The sequence below is a fragment of the Quercus suber genome, unplaced genomic scaffold (assembly GCF_002906115.3).
Source record: "Quercus suber isolate HL8 unplaced genomic scaffold, Cork oak 2.0 scaffold_118, whole genome shotgun sequence".
In the NCBI taxonomy this organism is placed as follows: domain Eukaryota; kingdom Viridiplantae; phylum Streptophyta; class Magnoliopsida; order Fagales; family Fagaceae; genus Quercus; species Quercus suber.
This window is the reverse complement of record NW_027069583.1, coordinates 1,264,758-1,288,094: the sequence shown is the minus strand read 5'-3', so window position 1 is coordinate 1,288,094 and position 23,337 is coordinate 1,264,758. Positions and strand designations below refer to the sequence as shown.

The 23,337-nt window shown below is 33.4% G+C and overlaps 2 protein-coding genes across 3 annotated transcripts; one reads left to right on the top strand and one right to left on the bottom strand.

The window, feature by feature from the left end:
* The first annotated feature begins 4,637 nt into the window (after positions 1–4,637).
* On the top strand, positions 4,638–7,378 carry LOC111999531 (uncharacterized). 2 transcript variants are annotated; one of them, XM_024031657.2, is made up of 4 exons: positions 4,638–5,112; positions 6,336–6,609; positions 6,708–6,904; positions 6,987–7,378. In XM_024031657.2, the coding sequence occupies exons 1-4, from the start codon at positions 4,808–4,810 to the stop codon at positions 7,276–7,278; spliced, it is 1,068 nt and encodes a 355-aa protein (XP_023887425.2). In that variant the 5' UTR covers positions 4,638–4,807; the 3' UTR covers positions 7,279–7,378. The 2 variants fall into 2 exon arrangements, with proteins under 2 accessions (XP_023887425.2, XP_023887424.2); XM_024031656.2 differs by having other exon boundaries at positions 4,639–5,112; positions 6,705–6,904.
* An 18-nt stretch (positions 7,379–7,396) lies between these two features.
* On the bottom strand, positions 7,397–13,948 carry LOC111999532 (protein ABA DEFICIENT 4, chloroplastic). Its single transcript, XM_065775765.1, is given in 7 exon segments — positions 7,397–7,685; positions 8,270–8,358; positions 8,463–8,591; positions 9,882–9,982; positions 12,298–12,486; positions 12,489–12,513; positions 13,546–13,948. Coding segments are annotated over 7 exon segments (714 nt in total). The 5' UTR covers positions 13,591–13,948; the 3' UTR covers positions 7,397–7,549.
* Between the last annotated feature and the right edge of the window lie 9,389 nt (positions 13,949–23,337).

Here is a 23,337-nt window from a genome sequence, read left to right as displayed (position 1 = left end):
CGAGCTCGAACCGCCGCTCCAAGCCTGGAGCAACCGCCGGCGACCTTCGACCCACGAACCGACGAACCCATCGCCTTCGACCTTTGACCCAGACCGATTGCCTTCGACCCAGACCCAGACCCATCGCCTCCTCAATCTCGCCGATCCACGAACCTCGACCTTTTCGTCGACCTAGACCCAGAGCCAGACCCATCGCCTCCTCGATCTCGCCTTTCCACGAACCTCGATCTCGTCGTCGACCCAGACCTAGACCCAGACCTATCGCTCTCTCTTCCTCGATCTATCAGTTTTGTTTTTTTAAAGTTTGATTGTTGTTGTTGTTGTGATGGTGTGGTGGTGATGTTTTGGTGGTTGTGGCTTTTGATTGCCGGAATTTGTTGCCATAATTTTTGTTGAATTGGTTGTGATGTTGAAATCTTTTGTAATAAAATTTGTTTGGATGCTGAGAAAATGTGAAAAAATTGTAAGAAAATAGCATTTTCAGAATAGAACCAAACACATGAAAATATTTTCTACAACAATTTTTATAATACAATCAAACACCTGAAAATATTTTCCTTTCCTGAAAATAGCATTTTCGAAAAATAGGCTATTTTCTGAAAATTATTTTACGCGAACCAAACGGACCCTTAGTTACGTTTTTCAATGTTTTGGATTATAGGCAGAAAAAATAAGGTTTGAAAAATTTTGTTTAAAACTAAAAAAAAATAATTTTCAAATTTTATATTCTTTTTAATGATTCACAAAATGTTATAAATAATTTTTATTAAAAATGAATATTTTCATTGACTTGCCTTTTGAATTTTTGAGAAAAATTGTATTATTTTCATTTTGGTATGACAAAATTTGTATTTATAATTTATGATTGTTCCTATATTACATTTATGATTGTTCTTATAGATTATGAAATATATTACTGATTATTAAATTAGTTTAAATTATGAAAAAAAATTTAATAAAACTTCCATAAAAATAATTATCAAGCACAACACACAGGTTCACGGCTAGTTATTAATAGAGTTCTACAAAAATTATGCTATAATACTTATACAACATCCTCCAAAATCATCTTACACAAAATATTACAATATTATCTGTGCATCGCACAGATAACTTACTAGTTTATATCAAATATAAGAGTTATGAGGTTTGGATTATTCAGTATAGAGCCAAGCATAGAAAAGCTAAAGGGAAAATAAACCTCAGTTCTAATGCGCAACATAAATTAAAAAACAATAATAATAATAATAATTTACCTCAAAATTGAAAGATTTGGTGATTTGTAAGGAGTGTCGGGTGGTAGAGGGAGTGTGTTTGCTGGGTTTGTATTTGAGTTTGCCATGAGAACTGTGTTTGGGTTTGCGGAGAAAAAGTCAACAAAGAGAGAGATAAAGAATGAAAACAATAGGAGAGAAACGGGTTCGAGGGGGATCACATGAAGATAGATGTGAGAAGTGAAGGTTCTGCGTGAGGGAGACAAAGGTGGGAGGTGAAGGTTGTGAAAGAAGGATGTGAAAGGGGAAGAGTCGAGACTCAGGAGAGATACTATAAAAGAGTCGGGTTTTTCTTTTCTAAAAAATTAAACTTAATTAGATAAATAATAGTAAAGGCACAATATAAGAAAGTCAACAATTAGTCAAAGGTTATTTATAGATTATTGTTATATTTTTCTTATATTGACTTCTATATATAAATTTAGGCATATATAATGTAACATTTATTATTTCAATTATTTAAATTTGATTAATTTTTACATTTTTCTTGATTTTTAAATCTATTAATATACTCTAACGGTTTAATATCTAATTTATTTAACAAAAATCTTGATATGAAATGTTTAAAGAATAGTAATTATGATCAGTATGATTTAAAAAATAGTTCATAGTTTACAAACTGACTAGGTGAAAAATAGAGTTGTTTTGGCTAATATAAAGACTAATTTACTGTACATATTTATTATATAAAAAATAGCATATGTTAAATCATATTGTATACTACATATTTTATCAATCTTAATTAAGGACATTCAAAAATGAAATAGATATTTTATCAATCTTAATTAAGGACATTCAGGATTTCATTCTACATTGTTTTTGTTCATACTTTGTTCTTAGCCCTCCGAAGATGAAATCCTGACTCTGTCCCATGATAGTCGTATTAACCACAAGATAATTCATGTAAACGTCCAATCTCTTTGGATTTGGGAATTTCAAAGATTGCTTTTGAGCAATTGCTTTGGGAGAGAGAGAGAGAGAGAGAGAGAGCACGAGTCGCGAGCTCGAACCGCCGCTCCAAGCCTGGAGCAACCGCCGGCGACCTTCGACCCACGAACCGACGAACCCATCGCCTTCGACCTTTGACCCAGACCGATTGCCTTCGACCCAGACCCAGACCCATCGCCTCCTCAATCTCGCCGATCCACGAACCTCGACCTTTTCGTCGACCTAGACCCAGAGCCAGACCCATCGCCTCCTCGATCTCGCCTTTCCACGAACCTCGATCTCGTCGTCGACCCAGACCTAGACCCAGACCTATCGCTCTCTCTTCCTCGATCTATCAGTTTTGTTTTTTTAAAGTTTGATTGTTGTTGTTGTTGTGATGGTGTGGTGGTGATGTTTTGGTGGTTGTGGCTTTTGATTGCCGGAATTTGTTGCCATAATTTTTGTTGAATTGGTTGTGATGTTGAAATCTTTTGTAATAAAATTTGTTTGGATGCTGAGAAAATGTGAAAAAATTGTAAGAAAATAGCATTTTCAGAATAGAACCAAACACATGAAAATATTTTCTACAACAATTTTTATAATACAATCAAACACCTGAAAATATTTTCCTTTCCTGAAAATAGCATTTTCGAAAAATAGGCTATTTTCTGAAAATTATTTTACGCGAACCAAACGGACCCTTAGTTACGTTTTTCAATGTTTTGGATTATAGGCAGAAAAAATAAGGTTTGAAAAATTTTGTTTAAAACTAAAAAAAATAATTTTCAAATTTTATATTCTTTTTAATGATTCACAAAATGTTATAAATAATTTTTATTAAAAATGAATATTTTCATTGACTTGCCTTTTGAATTTTTGAGAAAAATTGTATTATTTTCATTTTGGTATGACAAAATTTGTATTTATAATTTATGATTGTTCCTATATTACATTTATGATTGTTCTTATAGATTATGAAATATATTACTAATTATTAAATTAGTTTAAATTATGAAAAAAAATTTAATAAAACTTCCATAAAAATAATTATCAAGCACAACACACAGGTTCACGGCTAGTTATTAATAGAGTTCTACAAAAAATTATGCTATAATACTTATACAACATTCTCCAAAATCATCTTACACAAAACATTACAATATTATCTGTGCATCGCACAGATAACTTACTAGTTTATATCAAATATAAGAGTTATGAGGTTTGGATTATTCAGTATAGAGCCAAGCATAGAAAAGCTAAAGGGAAAATAAACCTCAGTTCTAATGCGCAACATAAATTAAAAAACAATAATAATAATAATAATTTACCTCAAAATTGAAAGATTTGGTGATTTGTAAGGAGTGTCGGGTGGTAGAGGGAGTGTGTTTGCCGGGTTTGTATTTGAGTTTGCCATGAGAACTGTGTTTGGGTTTGCGGAGAAAAAGTCAACAAAGAGAGAGATAAAGAATGAAAACAATAGGAGAGAAAAGGGTTCGAGGGGGATCACATGAAGATAGATGTGAGAAGTGAAGGTTCTGCGTGAGGGAGACAAAGGTGGGAGGTGAAGGTTGTGAAAGAAGGATGTGAAAGGGGAAGAGTCGAGACTCAGGAGAGATACTATAAAAGAGTCGGGTTTTTCTTTTCTAAAAAATTAAACTTAATTAGATAAATAATAGTAAAGGCACAATATAAGAAAGTCAACAATTAGTCAAAAGTTATTTATAGATTATTGTTATATTTTTCTTATATTGACTTCTATATATAAATTTAGGCATATATAATGTAACATTTATTATTTCAACTATTTAAATTTGATTAATTTTTACATTTTTCTTGATTTTTAAATCTATTAATATACTCTAACGGTTTAATATCTAATTTATTTAACAAAAATCTTGATATGAAATGTTTAAAGAATAGTAATTATGATCAGTATGATTTAAAAAATAGTTCATAGTTTACAAACTGACTAGGTGAAAAATAGAGTTGTTTTGGCTAATATAAAGACTAATTTAATGTACATATTTATTATATAAAAAATAGCATATGTTAAATCATATTGTATACTACATATTTTATCAATCTTAATTAAGGACATTCAAAAATGAAATAGATATTTTATCAATCTTAATTAAGGACATTCAGGATTTCATTCTACATTGTTTTTGTTCATACTTTGTTCTTAGCCCTCCGAAGATGAAATCCTGACTCTGTCCCATGATAGTCGTATTAACCACAAGATAATTCATGTAAACGTCCAATCTCTTTGGATTTGGGAATTTCAAAGATTGCTTTTGAGCAATTGCTTACTTAATTAATATGGCTTAAAAAAATAAAAAGGAAAAGGAAAAAGATATTGAAAGAAATCAAATAATGGAAGAAAACTATTGTTGATGATGTTGACATAAAATGCATCCAACCATGTGCGCATATATGTAATGTAGAATTACCTTGATCAGCCAAAGACCCTTTTTCACTTCCCAAGTTCCGACACAGACAGCAACAAGACTAGAGTGACAGAAGTGGAAACTCGAAATCCTACTCCCAACAATGAGTTGATGATGTTAGTAACTAAAAACCAAGAAGACAACTGAACCCCCAACGTTATGTCCAATATTCTTCTTCACTCACTTCCCACTGCTAATTACCTCACCAAACCCAAACCACAAAACTCTTCCATTTCATTTCACACTTCATATTCATCACCAACAAACTCATCAGTCTCCTTTCTATGTGAGCACAGCAACAGCAACAGCAAACAAGAGCAAACCCAGAAGTGCAAGGATGGTTTGAACTTGAACTTCATTCGTGCCAGCAAGCTCTTGAAGGATCTTAGCACCTGGGGGATTGGTGGACCTTGCAATTATTTTGTCCAAGTTCAGAATCAAACCCAGCTTGTTTCTGCTATCAGGTTCACTCTTTCTTTTATTCCAGACCCCAAATAAGGGGAAGAAAAAAAATTTTGTTTCTAACAATTTGCTATTTTTTCTGGTTTGATTGATTGTGGATCTGAATTATTTTATTTGGTCTTAGATAAATGTAAATCTGTCTGTTTCATTTTATTATTATTATTATTATTATACTCTCACTGTCTCACAATAAATTAACATTTTTGAGGGGAAAAAAATGTATTTAAATCAAACAAAATAATCATAACAATCAGGCTCTCAGCCGTCACTTGATCTTTGGCATTTTACAAAAAAAATTATGTTTATTTTGCTTCATTAAAATGCTTAACATTTACAAAATTTCATTTAATATAGGCTAAAATATTCTTTTTCATCCCTAAAAATAGCTTAAGTTTTATTTTTATCCTTCAACTTTATTATGCCTGTAGCAGGATTTGGGCATTTGCATTTGCATTTGGATTTTGATGATTAAAATCCAAATACTTTGTTTTGATAGTTTAAGCCATCAAGGATTTTAAACTTTGAAATCATTGGATTGAAACATCTAATCCCATAGTTTAAAATCCTCTTAGGAATAAACTATAAAACACATCTAAATAAGGAATTTTAAAATTTATAGATTTGGAATCAAGGCTATTCAAATACATTGATTTGAAATTCAAATTCAAGTATCCAAACACAACTTAAAGTCATATTTCGGTTCATGAAATTTTAAAATATTATGCATTTTATTCTTTTTCCACTTTTCCTAAGTTTGAGGACAAAAATGAATTTTGAATGACATTTCAAAGACAAAAATTAATTCTGAATGACATTTCAAAGACGAAAATAGAACTTAAATTATGTCCCTTTTCTTCATAAAATATAGTCGGGCTCTATTTCTCGTCCCTAAAAAATATGAATTCCGTAAAACATGTTGAAAGGACAAAATGGTTTATATTTGAATTTTTCAATGACAAAAAATAAAAAATAAATAACTTTAGGGAAGAAAGCAAAACTTGTACACTATCCCCTTTGGTACTGTTGTTTAAATAATAGTTTTTAGTATTTAAACACAATACTAATTTCCACAACACTTAAACAACTTTATTAAAAATCTTTTGAAAAGTTTCGCCTTTAAATGTATGCGTATGACACAAGGTTTAATCTATTTTCTGTTGAGAGAGAGATTCCAAAGGAAATAATATTTACACTTCTAATGGTTTTGTTGGTTAAAATGTTGCAGATACTGTCATGAGCACAGCCTACGATTTATTATTATCGGTAAAGGCTCAAATTGTCTTTTTGACAACTTGGGTTTTGATGGTTGTGTTATTCTGAACCGGATTGAGTTCTTGGAGAGCAATGAACCCGGTATTTATAGAGTTGGAAGTGGTTTTCGATTTAATAAATTGGGCATGCAATGCTCAAATGAAGGATTCACAGGCCTTGAATTTGCTGGAGGAATTCCTGGGACTGTAGGAGGAGCAACTTATATGAATGCTGGAGCAAATGGGCAGGTAATTCTGGTTCTAATTTTTGAGTTAAAATGTTTTCTGAGACCGTTTCAGGACTGAAGGACTAATTGATTTGCCAATGTTCTTATTGATTGAAGGAGACTGCTGATGTTGTTGATAGTGTAGAAATTGTAAAGAATGATGGAAGGTTTCAGACGCTAAACAGAATCAATCTCAAATTTGGCTACCGAACATCACCATTTAAATTTATGAAAGACTTGGGAAGCATTGTTGCAGTCATCTTCAAGCTGCAGCCTTCGGGATCAGCAAAGAGAAGACTACAAGAATATCTAGAAAGGTAGTCATTAAAAATATTATTATGCTTCCTTGAAGAATTTTGTTTACTAGGAGATGCTTAAGGGGTGTGGTTTGATTTACAGTAGGAGAGTATCTCAACCGATAGGTGAACGTTGTGCTGGTTCAGTGTTCCGAAATCCACCTAATTTGGGAATTACAGCAGCTGAGTTGATTGAGAAAGCTGGATTGAAAGGTTTTAGAGTGGGAGGAGCTATGGTATCCAACATCCATGCAAATTTCTTTATAAATTCTGGTGGATCAACTTCTCAAGACATGCTTGACCTCATTGCTTTTGTCAAGGAAAAAGTTGACCAGAAATTTGGGGTAAAACTCAAGGAAGAAGTGCTATATGTTCATCCATATGTAATGATTTGAATCCAAATAGAGACAAATGACCAGTCATGTAAATTTAATATTTCATTGAAGGAAACAAAAAAGCTCAGCCTTTAACAATTTCTGATGATCTTTGAAACAATATCTGTTCCAATTAGAGTTTTGATGAAAGGAAACAAGAAAGCTCAGCCTTTATTAATATCAGATGATCTTTGAAACAACATTTGTTCCAATCAGAGTTTTGAAAAATTTTCAAATCCTAATGAATTCATTGTTTGATTGTTTCTGCAAAGTAAATCATCATCATGCTGTGTCAGGCATTTCTGGACCTTCTGGTCAGTGCTTTGGTGATGACATGTGTAAGGATTCCAATGGGACAAAAAAGCAGGCAAAAAGAAACTGAATGCCGGGTCTCAATTTGGTTTTCCAGTCCATCATGAAAAACCTGCCTGTATTCAGTGAAGTGTTAGAACTTAGAACTACAACCAACAACACAGAGAGAGAGAGAGAGAGAGAGAGAGAGAGAGAGAGAGAGAGACCTTGCAGCAAAGAGAAATCCCCTCTCCCAACTATCGAATTATCAACAAAAAAGTCCCATCCAGCATTTAGTCAAAGGGTAATATGATGATGATGATTTTACTTTAACATGCCCTAAGAGAAATAGAGATTCATCGCATATTTGACACCAAAAGAATATTGTTTTAAAACATGGTGGGAACAACATTCCACACAAAGTAATGATTCAAACATATACATTACCAGTAGTCAACAGCACAATCCAATGCAACATCCTGCACTACATTATAAAAATTAAAGGTACACTTCTATACTGCATGTTACAAATTACCCAAAATAATGCAAACATAAAATCAGGGGACTGTAAAGATGATCCATTGTAGTACACCCAAATATTCGTTGTGTGCACCAACTGCTGAGGCCCAGTTTTGGTTGAAATGGAATGCCTAGATTTGTAATTTTTTCCAGCATATATGACACAAATTTATCACCTTAACTGGGGCNGAGAGAGAGAGACCTTGCAGCAAAGAGATCTACAACCAACAAGTGAATCCATGCAGAAGCTAAAGTCATCTCGCTTGAGAACATCTTTGCAATGCCAGGCAGCTGCGCATAGTACACAAGAAAAAAAGATTAACATAAGAAATTTAAAATTTATTAATAAAAAAAAAAAAAAACGTTGAATCCAAATTTGGTAGTTAAATACACACCTCAGGCAGCAAGTATTTACTTGCGAAAATCATCCGGAGTGTTTCAGGCGTCCAAGAGAGGTATAGTAGATATGCATATAGAATTCCAAGCACTACGTATGGTATACTACTTTCCACAGATTTTTTGGTCTGAATTATGCATGATTAAATCAATTAGGAGTACCAACTGACAAAAAATGGATTTACAAGCTAGTGGAACATATGGATTTAGAAAGGAGAAGAATGTAAACACATGAATCAGTAACTTAATATTGTGAAGTAAGGTTTAAATGAAGTGATAAGCACTCATATAACAGGAATTATGTGATCTACATTATACAAAATAAATTATTATGAAATTCAACCACCACAGCTACAATGAAGTTGATGGGTTTTTTTTTTTTAAATGACGTGGAACCTCACTAAGGTAGGGCCCTTTGGACCCACCCCTAAGGAGTAAACCATGGATACACAACCCCACCGTTAGAACCATGTATCCGTAATCCAAAGGAACTCCTATGGGGATCAAATCCTGGATGTTTAGGTCTACAGCTCACCCAAGCCTCCAACCACTAGGTTGCACCCTGACATGTAAAGAAATAAACCAAAGAAGACAGGTGTTGTGGAAAATTCTCTCTCTCAAACATGGTGAAGCTTGGGTTAGTCATTGGAAAAACTTTGAGGAAGCAGAGGTGAGATATTTTTCACGTTATATAAAATTCTCTATGGGGATGGTACACAAATTCAATTCTGGTATGATCTGTAGTGTGGGGAGCTTTGTCTGAAAGATGTTTTTCCCAGATTGCAACTAATAAGATCAAATCCTCAATTTACCAATTGAGTCTGTGGATAAGAGTAGTGGGGAATCAATGGAACATATTCTACTTTAATGCTTGGTAGTGAGGAGGATTATTTGGTTTTCTATGTGGAACTATTTGGAGTTTCATGGATTTTGCCAAGGATGGTGACTCAAATGTCAAGCTCTTGGAGAGGGACTTTTCAAAAGCATAGAAATGCTAACGCTTAGAATGCAGCTTGTTTGTGCTTCTTGTGGACAATTGGCGTGAGCAAAATAGTAGAACTTTTGATGAAGTGGAACAGCCAACCCATAAGATCAAACAATCTATATGAAGGGATTTATAACGATTAGATGATAGTGTTATGAAATTTTCCTTCTTGCCCTCTTTGAATTCATAGATAGTCTTATTCTAAAATTGTAATTCTTGTAATTTTTTCCTTTAATAATTGTTTTTTCTTATTATATTAAAGTATTTTATTTAAAAAATAAATATAAATAAATCATACATCTATATGTCTGGAACTATACTTCAACTGAGGAATTATATGAAAAATTCAAGAACAAATTTATGATCCACATGATAAACAGAAACTGAAGAACTGACAATGAGTGCCAATCTCAAATTAATACAAGAAACATACCAGTTCAGCATTAGGAGCCAGAACCATGAGGGTGTAAAATGGGAGAACAGCTACTGTTCCCAATGAAAAAACACTGCTAGCCAGTTGAGAACCTGACAACACTGCAAAGTAAATAAATAAATAGATATGTAGACAACAAAACATAGGGACAAGAAAGTCTCACTGACACAACCAAAGAAGTGAAGGAAATTTCTGCTCAAGCTTATAATAACAGCATGCAAAATGCCTCATTATAGTCAATATCAGTTACAATTTTTGTGATTTTCAGAACCTTCATTCTCAAGCATATCAGAAAGCTCCAATGATATATCTGAACAGTTGGTCGCCCAAGCACAAGGCATTGTTGTTCACCCTAAATTTGGGTAAGTATAACAAAAAGGGAGATCTTCAAAATTACAAAGATTGAACTATAGGCAGGAAAAAATCTCTGCCACAATAAAGGTGCCCCTAAGGATTGAAAATGCAAGGTGAGTTTCAACTTGATGCCTTTTGGAATCCAGTAAAAAAGCAAGAGGATAGAAGGCTGTGGCAGTTATAGTAAGGAAAAATTTGTGGGAAGGGGGAACACTGAAGCAGAAAGTTCATATGTTTTTTCAAGCATGCATTAGAAATGCCAACATACTTCCAGACCACCATCAACCATCTTCTCTCCAAGTACATTACAAAGCTCCCTAGATTGCATATTATTCAAATAACCTCTATCAAGAATACGTATCTCCTACAACAATAACAACAAAGTCTTAATCCCAAATATTTTGGGGTCAGCTAAGCATACCTACTTCCTACAAAATATAAATATGGATAGAGCAACACAAAAATTCTTGGAGAAGTAGGACACCATATGGTGAGGACACATTAAGTAATAAGTATTCTATTCTCTGTGTATTCCAATCAGTGTGTATTCTTTAGTTCTGAGGTTAAAAATTTCACAATTCAAGCATCCCAAGTTTTTAAATATGCCAAAAATTTTGTCGTAAGCCTTTTTTATCTTTTGTGTGGTGCGTGTTCTAATCATTGTGTATTCTATGGTCTGAGGTAACAATATTTCACAATTCAAGCATCCCAAGTTTTTATACCAAAAAATTTATGTCATAAGCCTTTTTTTTTTTTTTTTTATCTTTTGCTTACAATTATTTTCAATGTGCTAAAAAATCTCACATCTCATACTGAAGGTGTATCAATACTTAACCAGAAGTATCCCACATCATGGGAAACCTTTCCAATTAGAAAACATTACTTCAAATTCTATTTATCAAGTATTGTGCATATAGAGATGTATTCAAATTGGGTCGGCTAAGAATACCTACTTCAGAGATGTCCCTCGTAGAAGTATCATCACAACACAACCTGTTGCTCCGGTGCCAACAGTTAACCATGAAAAATTGGAGTTGAGCAGGAAGCTATATAAATTCAATGAAGTAATGACTTGCATTGATATAATTTCATTGTGAGCTCAGGTATCCCATTGTGATATAATGACAGAAGACAGGTGAAGTAATTTCAGCTAAAAATACATTCAACAATTGTTGAAAAGCTTAAGAGGCTTACTTCTTCATGTTTAGCATAAATCCAATTCAAGCAAAACATCTTGGACTTTTAACTGTGAAAGCTTGGATTACTGTAGACCGATACAATTCCCACAAAGCCTGGTGCTAGAGGCCATGATGTCATAGAATAGCTAATGGTAAATCATCTTTCTTGATCTTATACTTATTGATGCCCATTTAGGGATCCTATAGCATCTATTTTTTAGTAAAGATTACATTGCTAGAAGTTAAAGGAACAAAATTTACTAAGCTTATAAAGTTGGTTTAAAATGTCATTGCAACTGTCTTTCAATTTGAAATCTGCAATGGAGAGGCTATAAAATGATCATAATTTATACAAAACTTATACATTACTAAGATTTACAGCTTTCTCTAGTCTTGCTCAATGTTTCACTAGTATTATGTAAACTGGTTCTTATGTATGTCTGTACATACACATTTTTACTTCCAGCACATGTTCTGAACTTTTGTTTCACAAGTATATAGATGATAAAAAAAGTATATTGGATTATGAGGCTTTTTATTCAAACATATCATCCTAACTTCTCATGTCATGTACGTCTCTTAAGTCTCTGTGTTTCACTAGTATTATGTAAACTGGTTCTTATGTATGTCTGTACATACATGTTTACTTCGGCACATGTTCTGAATTTCTTTTTCACATGTATATAGATGATACAAAAAGTATATTGCATTATAAGGCCTTTTCAAACATATCATCCTATGTTCTCATCTCATGTACCTCTCTCAAGACTTCCCTAAAACAAATAAAACTGGAAGAAAATGAATTACAATCAGTTATGCAACTTTGCAAGTGGTACCTACATTATGCGAATGTTAAAGTAGTAAAGGTGCAAAAAATGAATTACGTGAAGCATACACTCCAGAGCCTTTTTGATAAAGAGCACATCTTGCAACTTTTGGTGTAGAAATAACTTTTGATCCTCCTAGAAAACTCCAGTCCCTGTCCATGTTGACTCCCACTCTTGCAACCCGTTGGCCACAAAATTCGGAGCCATTACTTCTAAGAGAAAAACCCGTTCTGACATCATGCCGTGGTGTATAGACTGCCCTGAGTGAACAATCTATGATAAAAATGGAAACTTGATTGTAAGGAACACCGGCAAGGTTGGAAAATATGCACGAAGTTACTGAGGAGAGAAAAAAAAAACTCTATGTTTAGTCACATGTTTTATCATACTTTAAAGTTTAAATCTTGGAACAATAACAGGACCTAATTGCTAGTGATTCAACAGATGATCTATACAGCTGGGAAAGTGGATAGAGAAACAGCAATATTCAAATTTGCATCAGAATGTTCATTGAATTCACTTTCATACCTCCCTGGAACAAAAAAATAAAAAAAATAAATATGTTTATCTCACTGATTTATACAAATTTTACAGACGTGAGTCCCATCTGTGAAGAGTCTTGTAGCTCAACTAACACTTCCTAATGTTCTAATGGGAACGTCCCGGCCGATCTCATTGCAAAAACTTGGAGCCTTCACTATCACTGATGGGATAGGATAAATTTTAAGATTGGGGAAAATTCCCTAGTTTCAAATTTTATATGATGATGGCTGCCACTTTTAACTTGTCCCATCCTTGATGATGAATTTGCAGGAATGATTCATGATTGTATGCACTATGCAGAACTCAATTAACCAACTCAGTCTTCAAGAAACGTCACCCTAGGTAGTTGAAATATGTAGCAAGCAAAGAAAATGAAAAATCAAATATACATCCCATGGTGCAATGGCTGGCTTTTATGATCAGAACCCATTTGGCATTACAAAGAAAAACAAAACTATTTATAAGTGCAATCCCAAATCTAGCAGGGAATTATCTTTTTGGACAAAATATAACTAATTCCATACTATGACCGATACCCATTTGCAATCAATCAGAAATTCATCCAAAACGACTATTGTAACACCATTAAAATAAATAAATAGGACACATAATTGTTGATACCCAGATAGATAAATTGAAATACAAGTCCAAAGAAACCCAAGCAGGCATAAGTGATTTTATTACTAGCCACTAAACCATAACTAGCAAAGACAGACAGTAAAGAGAAGATTAAATAATTCTTGAAAAGCATAAAAAGCAAACCTTGAATGAGATTGGAAAGTGGCAAAGGAAAGAAGAGAAGGCCATGTTTTCAAAACCCAGATAGTCAACACCAATTGCTTCTTCATGAGCTAGTACGATATATTACTATTTAAAAAAAATAATAATACAAATGTAGAGTTCCAAACAGTGAAGGAACAGCTTTCCACTAAGAGAAACGCATTACAGACAAGCAGCTTAGCTAGAGACAGAAAGACAGAAGGCAAAGCGTAAAAGAAAAATTAAGATTAATGGCGCACTAAAACCAGCTTTTGAGCACTGAAACTGGACGATGCGTATGTCCCCACTTTGGAACTGAATTTGTTTGTTTTTTAACGTTTGCGTGAGTAGAAAGTGGGACTCACATAATGTGGCGTGTGGGTGCGCTTCTCTGTTTCTGTTGCTATGTATGGTATGTTCTATCTTTTTGGAGGAGATAAGGCAAAATTAGGCTTGGGTCATGTCAGAATCTTTTTATGCATTTTAGAGCATCCACGTGGAGCCAAATTATTTGACTTTCGCTACACTAATATAGTCATAAATTTGTATTTTATGGTGTTAAAAATTACAATATAATTTTTTAGTACCACTAATACTAATGCTTCTTCTTAAAATAAAAAAAAATAAAAAAACCAATACTAATGCTTATTAGTGAGATAAATACATTTCCAATATTCATAAAAAAAAATTAAAAAAAATTCCAATACATGTTCCATATCCCAATCCATCAAAATAAAAAGTACTACTGCTTCTCTCAGCAAAAGGATAAAATACAGTAACAGCTTTAGGTTCGGGCTTGAAAACTGACCAATTTGGTCCCGCCAGGGGGATGCAAACAAAGAGTAACAATTTATGGATCAAATTAATTAGTTTTTAAATATCCTAGACCTGATTGTTCATTAGCCTAATCTTTAAGGGGGTTAATTGTAGCTTGCCTGCCCAAAAAAATAAAAAAGCTCTGATTAATGAAATCTTTTTTCTTTTTCTTTTTTTTGAGAAACAAAATCTAATTTGGTGATAGTGATTTCGGATGGGGATGATTCAACATCTTTCAAGAAAAGTAATTTCAAAAGTTCGGCAATAAATTACAAAAATGGAGAAAGAACAATAAGGATTTATTACGTGTACAATACATTTATATTTTAAAAGTTTGCAACAAAAATACGGTAACATTTTCTATATATTTTTGAAAATGACTACAATAATCCAACTCACTCTCAGAAATGGCTTTACTTTCCAATCATATTTCTTTTCCTTATAATAAATACACAAAAATATAATATAATTAGAATTAAATACATGAGAAAAAAAATATAATAATTTTTTCTATTCTTTTAATTATCTTCATTGAACTACTTACTATGAACATAACTTTTTCACAATAAAATTTTATAATTATTAAAATATTTGAGTCATGAGTGTGAATGATAGATATGATTGAAACTTATGAACTCATTTTTTTTTTCTCCATTACTCAATGCCGACTACATCAAAATTTATTGTAAAAAAATAAAATATTATAGCTATAGCATTATTTCTCTTTCAATTATGATCATGAGGGGAGATGTAAGTCTGAAACTATAATAAAAGATTAAAGATGTTGTTTTTATTTTTTTTAAAAAGAAAAAAGAATAAGGACATTTTTAAAAGAGTAAAAGAGAGCAGCTAGAATTGGCATGGGAAATCGTGAGGTGCTGGCTTTAGAAAGGTGGGGTGGGCTTTTAATTTTTGAGGGATTTCACCAACGGACCTTGAATATTATAATCCGTTATGGCACCGTATAATGTATATACCTAGCCAATTATATCGTACTAGATAAATAATGCTAATGGTACTTTTAAGTTTAAAAAATTGCATCCACAATAATGGTGCTATTTTTTTAGTTATTTGGGGAGGATATTAGCATTTGGGGTGATGCCTGGCTGCCATCTATTCCCACACCAAGGGTCAGCAATCCAATGGGAATTGATTTTCCAGAAGTGAGGGTAAGCTCCTTGATTAATGCCCAAACTCGAAAATGGGATGGGGATTTGTTAAAAGCTTTGTTCAAGCTGGAGGAGGTTCAACTGATAGAGGGCATTACACTTGGTGATATCGCAACTAGAGATAGATTGATATGGCCTCATACACAATCCGGTACTTACACGGTTAAATCAGGCTATTATCTACTGTCAAAGGAAAAAGACGATTTGGACACTCCAAACACTAATCCTGAACCATCACAGAAGTTATGGAAGCTTATTTGGAGGCTCTCGGTACCACCAAAAGTCCGAAACTGTACGTGGAGGGTTGCAAAAAATGCCATTCCTGTCAAAACAAACTTACTCAAACGGCAGGTGCTACAGGAAGATGTGTGTGATCAGTGCAAATCATATTCAAAGGACGTGGTTCATGCTTTGTGGATGTGTCCGTGTTTGAACGAGGTCTGGGATGCTGATACGGTTTGGAATTTCAGAAACAGAGCACATTGGGATGACATTCAAAAGCTCATACTGCATATGGAAGAGGCTGGTCTCGACTTGGATTTGTTTGCCATGACTGTTTGGCAACTGTGGCATCGGAGAAACCAAGTCAGATTGGGTCTTTCTGCTACTCCGCTCGGCAACATCGTGGCTTGTGCTCGACAACAGCTACTTGACTACAACCGGGTACAACCAATGAAGCCAACGATCCAAATGGCTTCGATGCACACAGCTACGACCTGGTCCCCTCCACAAGCCCCTTTCATGAAGATAAACTATGATGGTGCTATGTTTCGGGAATCCAACTGTGCAGGTTTGGGGGCTGTAATACGTGACGATGTGGGCAGGGTGCTTGCATCTTTGTCAGAAAAAATTCCTCTCCCTCAGACAGTGGCAGACATGGAAGCAACAGCTGCAAGAAGAGCCATATTGCTTGCAAGGGATCTTAACCTTAATTCCATAATACTTGAGGGAGACTCGGAGATCATCACCAAAGCTATTCTAGCGGAGGAGCAGTCCCTAGCTTCCTATGGTAATCTCATTGAGGAGATTAAAACACACGTAGACTCTTTTCCTACTGTCAGATTTTCTCATATTAATAGAAAAGGGAATTTTGTAGCTCATAGCCTTGCTCGACATGCTAGACATGTGAGCAGCTTAGTGATTTGGATGAAGGAGGTTCCCTCCCACATTTTACCTGTACTTCTAGCCGAAGTTGGCTAATTTTACGTATTAATAAAATCCGATTCAGTTTGCTTCTCAAAAAAAAAAAGTTATTTTATCTATTTTACCTACATATTTTACAAAACATCCAGCAACAGTGGATCTATTTTAGCTTTTAACACAATAAAATAATATAAATATCACAATAAAATAATTTATTAACTACAATAAAATAATATATCCACTACAATAAACAACAATCACAACCACCGTTTGCCGCCGCCGCCTCCACCTTCACTATTATAAAGCACTTTTTTTTTTATTTTGGTGAAACTAAAATAGCAATATAGCTATTTAGACTCACTTGCTAGTGCTCTTACTATACAAATCCAAAACAAACGAGAGACAGGAGTTTCTTAGAATGTTACGTAATTACACGTATCATTCATGTAACATAAACGTAATTACCAACTTACACTTTCGCTTCAGAACAATTTATAAGTTGTTTTCTATGTAAGATTAAGAGAAAACTAAATCTTTTTTTATCTTTTCACTTTTTTCATTCTTCCACCAATTTTATATCCTTCTATTTTTCCATTCCTTCAACCAAATGGACTTTAAATATTATTATATGCCACTACTAAATAAATATCTTTCTTAATCGGTAATTAAGAGTTTTACTTTTCAATAAATTACACCATAAATTTTCTGTAATTTTTAAGGAAATTCACAAACTTATTTATTTTCAAAAACTTTTTGTTTACTGAAAATTCACAACCTTTCATCTCTATCCTTTTTTCAATATTGCTATTTGTTGACAAAAAACAAATAAAGAGAAAGCAAGAACAAAACAAAAAGAGGGCCGGTACCTACTGTGTATTGTATAATCTATGCATTTTCTGTATCATGATGTTGTATATATACGTATATACATGGATAAGTTATAATAATGATATTTAAATTTGGAGAATACTGTTTCATAAAGTAAAAATTCAAGTTCTGAAATTTTCTAAGTGATTCAAATTTCAATATTTTCGATCGGTTGAAACCTTTGCTTGATCGATCATAGCGATGAGTAAAATTATTCTGGAGTCTCGGCCTAGTTCGATCAATGCTCGATTCTCCTCGATCAATTGAGAATCGTAAAACTGAATTTTCTACAAAATTTTCTGGTAACCATTCTGAATGTTTGAAAATGTTTCAAGTTTTGTAAATGGTTTAATGAAACATTTTAACTCTCCATACATGCCTTTTGGTAAAATATAACCCTATGGGTATAAATAGAGGCTTATGTTCACTTGAAACATATTCCTTTTTTCTCACAAAAAGTTAGTTACAAAGAAATACAGGAAATCCTGTGGTCATTTTCCAGAATTGATATTTGTAAAACCGAACAACTTGGTTGTATCTTGGGGACAAGTTTGCAGTGACCCTTTGGCAACAAGAGTGTGGGGGCAAATATTGTCTAAGGATAACAGTATTGTGCCTCCAAGTTATCTATTTTTTTATTTTTTTGTTTTTTATTTATTTTTTTTTTTTGTGTGTTAACTGTGTTCTTCCATTATTACTTTGTGTTATATCCCCTACAATCTTAAACAATATTAGTACAATTGAAGGAGCAAGTAATGTTTCAACATTGAAGATGTTAAATCATGAATTGATGAAATTGGATCACTTTGATGGAACAAATTTCTCTAAGTGGAAAGACAAGATGAAATTCCTACTCACTACACTGAGACTCTTCTATGTCTTGGACCCGAATTTGATATATTTTCCTACTGCAAGTGATGAAGACACTGATGAAATAAAGGCACAAAGAAAGAAAAGGGGGGAAGATAAACTGATATGTAGAGGTCACATTCTCAATAATCTTTCGAATCATCTCTATGATCTCTACACTTCAATGAAGTCACTGAAAGAGATTTGGAATGCTTTTGAGGCAAAGTACAAAACTAAGAAGATAGGTACAAATTAGTTTATTTTTCAAAAGTACTTTGATTATAAAATACTTGATAATATCTCATTTTTTGATCAAGTGCACGAATTACAGATTTTGGTCAATAAACTCTTTGATTTGTCAATCAATATTTCTGAATCATTCCAAGTGGGTGCAATTATTGCAAAACTCCCACCAAGTTGGAATAATTTTAGGAAGAAGCTTCTGCATATGTCATGAGATCTCACTTTAGAACAATTTGAACAACATCTTTGAATTGAAGAGGAAAGTCATATTAGAGATGGGACTAATACCGACTCTAAAGTGAATGTGAGCAATGTTCAAAGTGGGAGTTCAAGTAAGACCAATAAGCACTTAAAAGTGAACAAAAGTGGGAGTGGTTTCAAGAAGAACAACTCCAAGAATCCCAACAAAGACAAGAAGAACTGGACTTGTTTCCATTGTGAAAAGAAAGGTCATTACATTCGCAAATGTAAACTCTCAAAGAATAAGAAAAAGGATGAAGAAGGCAATGCCAATGAAACAAATGTCATTAAGGACATTATTGCTATGGTAAGTGATATATATATATATATATATATATTGATATGATCACTGAAGTTCATATGGCTATAATTATAAATCCTTTTAATTGATGGTTCGATTCGCGTGCGACGATGTATGTGTGCAACCACAAGAAACTACTCAAGACTTATAAGAAATCTTCTGTAGAACAAAAAGTGTTGATGGCCAACCATGACAAAGCTTAGGTTCATGGAAAGGATACCGTTGAAGTCAAAATGAGTTTCGGTAAGATGATGATTTTGACCAATGTTTTTCAAGTGCCCGATATTAAGAAGAATCTTGTATTTGCCAATTTATTATGCAAGAGTGGTGTAAAAGTAGTACTTGAATCAGACAAGTTAATCTTATCCAAGAATAGGATATTTGTAGGCAAGGGATATGCTACTGATGACATGTAAAAACTAAGTATTATTAATAAAGAAGTTTCTAGTTGTGCTTATATTGTTGATTCATCTTATTTGTGGCATACTAGGCTAAGACATTTAAATTTCAAATACTTGAAGTTTATGTTAAAGCATGGTATGATTTCATATAAGTATGATGATGAAAATAAATGTGAAATTTGCATTCAAGCAAAGATGACAAAGAAACCATTTTCTAAGTCAAATAGAAACTCTAATATGCTTGAACTTGTACATTCAGATGTATGTGAATTGAATAGTGTATTAACTAGAGGAGATAAAATATGCTTCATTACATTCATTGATGATTTCTCTAGATTTGCATGTGTATTTGATGAGAAATAAAGATGAATCTTTTAACATGTTCAAACGGTATAAAACTGAAGTAGAAAATCAAAATGATAAGAAAATAAAGATACTATGTAGTGATAGAAGTGGTGAGTATTTTCCTAATGATTTTTCTGTGTTTTGTGAGGAATGTGGCATAATTCACCAAATTTCTGCCCCTTATACACCCCAACAAAATAGTTTTCCTGAAAGAGGGGAAAAAAAAAAGACTCTTGTAAATATGGGAAATGCCATGATCTTAAGTGCAAAACTTCCATTTAATTTATGGGGAGAGGCATTACTTACATCATGTCATGTGCACCATAGAGTACATTCCAACAAGATTAAAGTATCTTCATATGAGTTATGGAATGAAAGGAAACCAAACCTTGATTATATCCAAGTGTGTGGGTGTTTACCCTTTTATAGAATTGTTGACCCAAAAAGAACAAAGTTAGAACCAGGAGTTATGAAAAGTGTGTTTGTAGGTTATGCTGAAAATTCAAAGGCATATAGATTATTAGACTTAAGCTTTAATACAGTTGTAGAATCAAGATATGTTGAATTTATTGAGGACAAATTCAATAAAGATTCATGGATGCCATGATACCTACTCAAACACAAGAAGGTGACTCTAATCCTAGTACTCAAACACAAGAAGGTGACTCTAATCCTAATACTACTTTGGGTAGTACTAAAAGGATTGAAAGTGGTTCATCAAGTGAACAAAGATAGAGTCAAAGAATAAGAAAAGAAAAGGACTTTGGTGTAGATTTCATTTCTTATCAAGCTTAGTTGTATCTTGTTGAAGGTAATAGACAAGTAGTCCTAAACAAATATTCATATTGTTTAATACAGATGATGATCCTAAAACATTTAAGGAAGCTATGGCTTCTAAAGACTCAGCTTTCTGGAAAGAAGCTGTGAATGATGAGATGGACTCAATATTATCCAATAATACTTGGGTCCTAGTGGATCTACCTACTAGATCAAAATCAATTGGTTGTAAATGGGTATTTAGGAGAAAATATAATATTGATGGGTCAATTCAAACTTTTTAAGGCGTAAATGCATTTTTAGTCTCTAAATTTTGCATCTTTTCCATTTTGGTCCCTACATTTTCATTTCACCACTTTTAATCCCTAAACCAATTAACGCGTTCCATTTTGGTCCTTACTGGTACTCACTTAACAGAAATTACTGATGTGGCAAACGAAGTGCACTGTTGGCACATTAAATGCTGACGTGACCAATAAAATAATATTAAAAATACCACATCAGCATCAAATAATGATTAAAAAAGACACATAAGCATCCACATCAACTTTTGATTTTGAAAATTAATTTATCTATTTTAACATAATAAAAAATGAAAAAACAAAATTAGAACCTAAAATACACATGAATTCAGATCTGGTCTCATCTTAAACATGAACAAGAAAGAACACAAAACCAAAATATTCAATCACATGAACACAAACCCAGAAAAAATAAATTTACCGACAAAAACATAAATTTCCTATCTCAAACCTACAACTGGTTGCCTTATCTCATTTCCCTAGATCTCTCCAACAACACTCTCGCTGGACCAATCCTACCGGAGATCGCAAATTGTAAGTTCTTGAACAACTTGATTTTGAGTAATAAATGCCTCTCCAGTTCGATTCGTACAGTCTCGCTCAGTTGAACCAGTTAAAGATATTCTCAATCGCGAACAACAATCTCTTTGGTTTGGTACCAGCCGATTTGGTGAGCTTCGACATTTCGGACTTTGACCGCAATGATAAATTCCGCAAGAAGCCTTTGGGTTCGAAGTGTGGTGGTCTGAGTAGCAAAAGTCTCGCCATTATTGTTGCCGCCAGTGTTGTTGGCGCCGCCGCATCTTTGTTTATAGGGTTTGTGATTTGGTAGTGGTTCTTCATTAAGTCTAGTAGTGGAAAAGGCAAAAGCTATGGTTTTGGTAATGGTGGTGGGTTTAAAGGTGATAGTAGTTAGGTTGAGCTACTTAGGTCTAATAAGCTAATACAAGCCTCTTTGTTTCAAACCAATTGTCAAAGTTAGGCTATCGGATTTGTTAATCGCAACAAAAAATTTTGTTTTTTTCATTTTTTATTTTGTTAAAATAGATAAATTAATTTTCAAAAATCAAAGGTTGATGTGGATGCTTATGTGTCTTTTTTAATCATTATTTTATGCTAACGTGGCATTTTTTAATATTATTTTATTGGTCACGTCAGCATTTAATGTGCCAACAGTGCACTCTGTTTGTCATATCAGCAATTTCTACTAAGCGAGTAATGGTAAGGACCAAAATGGAACGCATTGATTGATTTATGGACTAAAAGTGGTGAAATGAAAATGTAGGGACCAAAATGAAAAAGATGCAAAATATAGGGATTAAAAGTGCATTTACGCCAACTTTTAAAGCAAGGTTGGTAGCCAAAGGCTTTAAACAAAGGGAACGAATAGACTACTTTGATACCTATGCACCAGTAACTAGGATCACGTCTATTCGAGTGTTGTTAGTACTTGCATCCATATACAAATTGATTGTACATCAAATGAATGTAAAGATAGCTTTCCTAAATGGTGATCTTGACAATGAATTTTACATGGAACAGCCTGAGGGTTTTGTACTTCCTAGAAATGAAAAGAAAGTTTGAAAATTAGTTAAGTCCTTGTATGGCTTGAAACAAGCTCCAAAATAATGGCACGAAAAGTTTGACTCCGTGATTTTTTCGGATGGTTTCGTACACAATGGTGCCGACAAATGTAAGTATTCCAAATTTACAAAGGAATATGGAGTTATTGTTTGCCTTTACATGGATGATATGCTTATATTTGGTACAAATATGAAAGGTGTATGTAAAACCAAAAAGCATCTATCTTCTACGTTTAAAATGAAAGATTTAAACGAAGTAAATACTATATAGGGAATCAAAATTAAAAGACATAGTGGTGGTTTTGCACTATGTTAATCTCATTATATTGAGAAAGTGCTTCAAAGATTTGAACATCTTAATATAAAGGAAGCAAATACACTTTTTGATCGAAGCATAAAATTTGGTGAAAACACTGGAAAAGGAATAGCACAGCTCAAGTATGCTAGTGCTATAGGTAGCATGATGTATGCTATGCATTGTACAAAACCAGACATATCCTTTGCAGTTGGCAAACTTTCAAGATTTACAAGTAATCCAAGTATGGATCATTGGAAAGCAATTGGTAGAGTTCTTGGTTATTTAAAGAAAACCATAAATTTGAGACTCTTTTATTCTAAATTTCCAGCTATGTTAGAAGGCTATTCGGATCCTAGTTGGATTACTAGTGTGAGTGATAATAAACCCACGTCTAGTTGGATATTCACTCTTGGTGGTGGTGCAATCTCTTGGGCTCTTGGTAGGGGTGCTATTCTTGGGCA

Excerpts from the sequence above, each read along its gene's own strand:
- LOC111999531 (XM_024031656.2), top strand. The coding sequence starts at position 4,808 with ATGTCCAATATTCTTCTTCACTCACTTCCCACTGCTAATTACCTCACC. Across the intron at positions 5,113-6,335 it reads CAGCTTGTTTCTGCTATCAG|ATACTGTCATGAGCACAGCC; the intron begins GTTCACTCTTTC and ends AAAATGTTGCAG. Across the intron at positions 6,905-6,986 it reads CTACAAGAATATCTAGAAAG|TAGGAGAGTATCTCAACCGA; the intron begins GTAGTCATTAAA and ends TTTGATTTACAG.